General features: G+C 50.8%; 1 protein-coding gene across 1 annotated transcript; it reads right to left on the bottom strand.

Moving 5' to 3' along the window:
* Nucleotides 1-647: 647 nt before the first annotated feature.
* On the bottom strand, nucleotides 648-1,584 carry LOC124690052 (probable serine acetyltransferase 1). The gene has a single exon (XM_047223494.1). The coding sequence runs from the start codon at nucleotides 1,582-1,584 to the stop codon at nucleotides 715-717; it is 870 nt and encodes a 289-aa protein (XP_047079450.1). The 3' UTR covers nucleotides 648-714.
* Nucleotides 1,585-4,223: the final 2,639 nt, after the last annotated feature.

Below are 4,223 nucleotides of genomic sequence, written 5' to 3' on the forward strand. Positions count from 1 at the left end.
GCATTCTTCTCATTCACACATCGCTCAAACTAAGTATCCTCCACATGACCTAAGTATATTAATTTCTCCATCTTTCTTATTCATAGTTTTGTGTGGGTCCTCTTATTCAGAAATTCACTATAGGTCACAAGCATTATAAATATAAATATAAACTGTATTGTCAACTTTAAAAGTATGCAGAGCTTTTACCTAGGAATCAAACCGTCACCGTCATTCATAGTAACAAAGGAGAATTCTGCTTGATGACATAACACAGGTGCTCGAAGATTGCGTAAGCGAGATTTCACGTTTGGTTTCTCGCATACTAAATTTCTCCTAGTCGGCAATGATCCAGCAAGCATGATGTGCACGAGTACACCTTAAACTAGAACTCACAAAGTATTTTGGTGGTTTTTTAGAATTATATTTTGTATCAAAATAATTATATATTTAATTTTTAACTAGTTTTTGTAATTGGTATAACATTTCACTACAGAGCATCTTTACAAAAGTTCCAGGTACATGGTGAACATATAGTGCAATACATTTGGCGGGGAGTCGAGGACGGTGATGTACAATACGGTTCACCGTTCACTGCCTCCCCGGAGGCAGATCTTACAAGCAGACATAATTAATAAGAAGAACATTTCGGCTAGCAGCAGAACCAGTTGACGATCCAAAGGAAAGGGAGGTGATGAGGCATTAATATTACAAGCTACAGAGGAGGCCGGAGGTTCAGATGGTGTAGTTGGACCACTGCTGTATGAAGGAGGTATGGTCCATGGACTCCCCCGGAATGTCATCGTCAATGAGCCTCGCGGGGTTCCCCACGGCCGTGCTCGTCGCGGGCACATCGATGAGCACCACGGACCCAGCACCGATCTTGGCGCTGGCGCCAATGAGGACGTTGCCAAGTATCGTCGCCCCGGCGCCAATCAAAACTCCGTCTCCGATCTTTGGGTGCCTGTCGCCCACCGCATTGCCGGTCCCGCCCAAGGTGACGTGGTGGAGGATGGAGACGTTGTCACCGACGACGGCGGTCTCGCCGATGACGGCGGCGTCCAGGAGTATGCCCTTGCCGATGGTGGCGGCCGGGTGGATGTCGACGGCGAAGACCTCGGCAACCCGGGACTGGAGCGCGAGCGCGAGGGCGCGGCGGTTCTGCGCCCAGAGGACGTGCGCGACGCGGTGGGCCTGGACGGCGAGGAAGCCCTTGTAGTTGAGGAGGCAGTGGGAGAAGCCGGCGCAGGCAGGGTCCCGGGAGCGCACGGCGAGGAGGTCGGCGACGGCGGCGGCGCGGATGGTGGGGTGCGCGGCGAGGGAGCCGACGAAGAGGTCGTAGAGGAGCGTGGAGACGAGGGTGGAGGAGCAGAGCTTGTTGGCGAGGTGGAAGGCGAGGGAGCGCTCAAGCGAGGGGTGGGAGAGCACGGTAGCGTAGAGGAAGGACGCGAGCGCCGGCTCGTCGTCGGCGTCGCGGCGCGCCTCGGCCTTGATCTGGGACCAGACCCACGACTCGTCGCTGTCCGACTCCGGTGGCGCGTAGGCCGGTACGAAGTCGGGGTGGAGGGACGGTGGGGCGTGGCGGAGCTGCTGCCCGGCCGTCATTGTCGTCGCCTCTTGGGTGTCTGGACCGGCGGCGTGTGAGGGCTCCATGACTCTGTCGCCGTCCACGGTAGGGATGTATAGGCGGGGGCTGCGTGCAGACACGTCCCGCGTCGTTGACCTGCCATTTTTTTATGGACCAGCCAACCGAAGCTTACATCCCAACCTAAGGGCAACCGCAATGCAATGCATTGTATCTAAGCATTTTTTTCTTAATAAGTACTAAATGTGTCAAGTGTGATGTTGTATCTAAAGTAACCCTGTGCTGTGCATTCCTGGTTTAGGTGGCTTCCAACGGTTTCTCAACACCAGGGTAAAGTCAGCAGTTTCACGCGGTTTCGTTTAGACGGGTATGCGGTCTAATTGTTATTATACCTAAAAAGGAGTTTTAATTGTTATATGTTTTGAGATCAATACTATCATCCGTAGAGCAGTGTAGTGTGATATCAGACACTTGAATTATTTTATACTGCCATTAGCATTTCTAGTCGGGTCTCTCAAACTGTCTTTCCTAGCGAGTGGCGCGTGCCGACACTAATCGTCTTCTACGTCAACATTGATGTAGGCGGCGGTTTGACTCATGGGTCGCTTCGAGCCCTACGCTGATATCAATGAGACGGCTACTCTGCTTAGCAGTTCACATGCTTCTCATTATCCTCATAGCCTCTGATCCCTACCTCCTCCACGTGCACACCATGGCTATAGGTTCTAAGGGTAGAGGTCGTGGTTGTGGCCACGTCTGCTGTGTCTATCACTTTCGCCTTTGTCTACTCTATTGTAGTCACTGATGGAGGAGGACACCGCTTTTGCATGCATCTCCAACTTCAAGTTCTTCATCACCATCTATGAAAACCCTTTGGGAAAGAAGGTAAGTAGATTGTTTGTTCTCCCATGGTCTGTTCACTACCGCATCATGCCTTTCTATTTCAGCTGCTCCATGGACAGAATCCCAGATAAGTTCGCACAATTTTTTGATGGCCACGACCCATGAGCTATCATTGCGGTACTTTCTTGTGGTCCGTAGAGGTCATGTTCGATGGGCAAGACCACATGTACACCAACAATGGCTAGAAGCAGACGAGCAGTTCACCCGCGTGCATTGCTTGGAGCTCATCTGCTTCATGAGCTTCACATACGATGGCCATGGCGTGCTCACCGTGAAGGTGTTCGATGGCACGATGTGCCGCAAGCACTACTACATGGACATCGACGATAGCGACGACAACGACTAGGGTGATGCGCTGAAGCATCTAGTTTAGGTTTCAGTTGGTCACTTAGTTTTTTACTTCTATTTCTCTTATGTAAAAAATCAAGTATCCCAATACAAGTTTGAATGAAATATTAATTTCCATTGCCAAAAATATGTTTGGTGGCATGTTTAGGCCATGTGGCTGGGGAGGGAGGTGTCCCAAAACGGCACCATGGATAGCGTGCCCCAAACGATTGACCCTATGGTTTTGCCGAACGTGGTTTGTTGACATGAATGGAGATACTCTTAGCTCAACAATAGTACTCCCATAACATTAGCCATTTTCAGAATCTATTTTAATAGTCACTGATAGCAATCCAAGTTTAAAGAAGTATTTCCATTGACGGTGTACTAGAGCTCCTTCAGCCATGGGTTGACATTGTGGCTCCCTCGCCTATCGCCTCGCTTTTGGCCACGTTCGGCGTCGGCGACTTTTCTTTCCCAGCCCGATAGCAGCGTTGACACACCGTCCATCTGTACTCCGCGAGGACCGCGAGGAAGGGCAAGCAAACAATGTTGTTGTTCACTTGTTTGTCCCGACCCCGTGCGGCACCGCCCGGCGACGCTCATACGCGATCAACTCAGAACGGAAAGCGGCGGCCGGCCTAGTATACAAGATTGCACAAATTGCGATCCTATTTGATCAGCATTAACTTTTGTGATAATTTTAAGCACCGTACCATGAGATGCCCGACTCTGCGCCTTCCCAGATCCTTCGTGACTGGAGAAGGGACAGATGATGCGTTGCTTCGTTTGCCTGATAGTATGCATAAGGCTCATCTAGCACCGACATGTTCCACTTCAGCCCTAGTGACCATCTCGGGTGATAATGTTCCGGCAAAGGCGATCCAAGATTTGATGAAGAGGATATGTCCGCTTAATGTACAATGAAAATGGGAGGCTGTCGCACATGGGGATGATGCCTTTCTCATTGGTTTTCCTTCGTCTGAGGACTTGCAGCGAGTTGATGGGTTCCAGATGGGTGTTCCAGCTCACAAGGCAACGGCCTCAGTCTCAGTTTGGAAGCCTCAGGACATTCAACACAAATCTGAGCCGAAGCCGGTGTGGGTTCACATGGAGGGGGTGCCGTATGCGGTGAGACACTTCCATGGTTTATGGGCGATCGCGTCTCTTCTTGGTGTTCCACTGGATGTTGATCTTGTCACCTTGCGTAGTCGGGGTGTTGTGCGTATTTTCGTGGATATGGTCAATCCGAAGCCGCTGGAGGGGCATATGGATGACACTGGACCGTTTCTTGCCGTGGCATGTCTTTGTCAAGCTGAAGCTCTTTGGTTTTGTGTTCCTCCGTGAGCCGGCGGACTTTGTTGCGGATCCGTCTTTCACTCCTTTTTTTCTCGAGGCGGAAGGGAGATGATATGGATGAGGAGGACTT

This window comes from Lolium rigidum, chromosome 2 (genome assembly GCF_022539505.1).
Source record: "Lolium rigidum isolate FL_2022 chromosome 2, APGP_CSIRO_Lrig_0.1, whole genome shotgun sequence".
Classification (NCBI taxonomy): Eukaryota; Viridiplantae; Streptophyta; class Magnoliopsida; order Poales; family Poaceae; genus Lolium; species Lolium rigidum.

Excerpts from the sequence above, each read along its gene's own strand:
- LOC124690052 (XM_047223494.1), bottom strand. The coding sequence starts at position 1,584 with ATGACGGCCGGGCAGCAGCTCCGCCACGCCCCACCGTCCCTCCACCCC.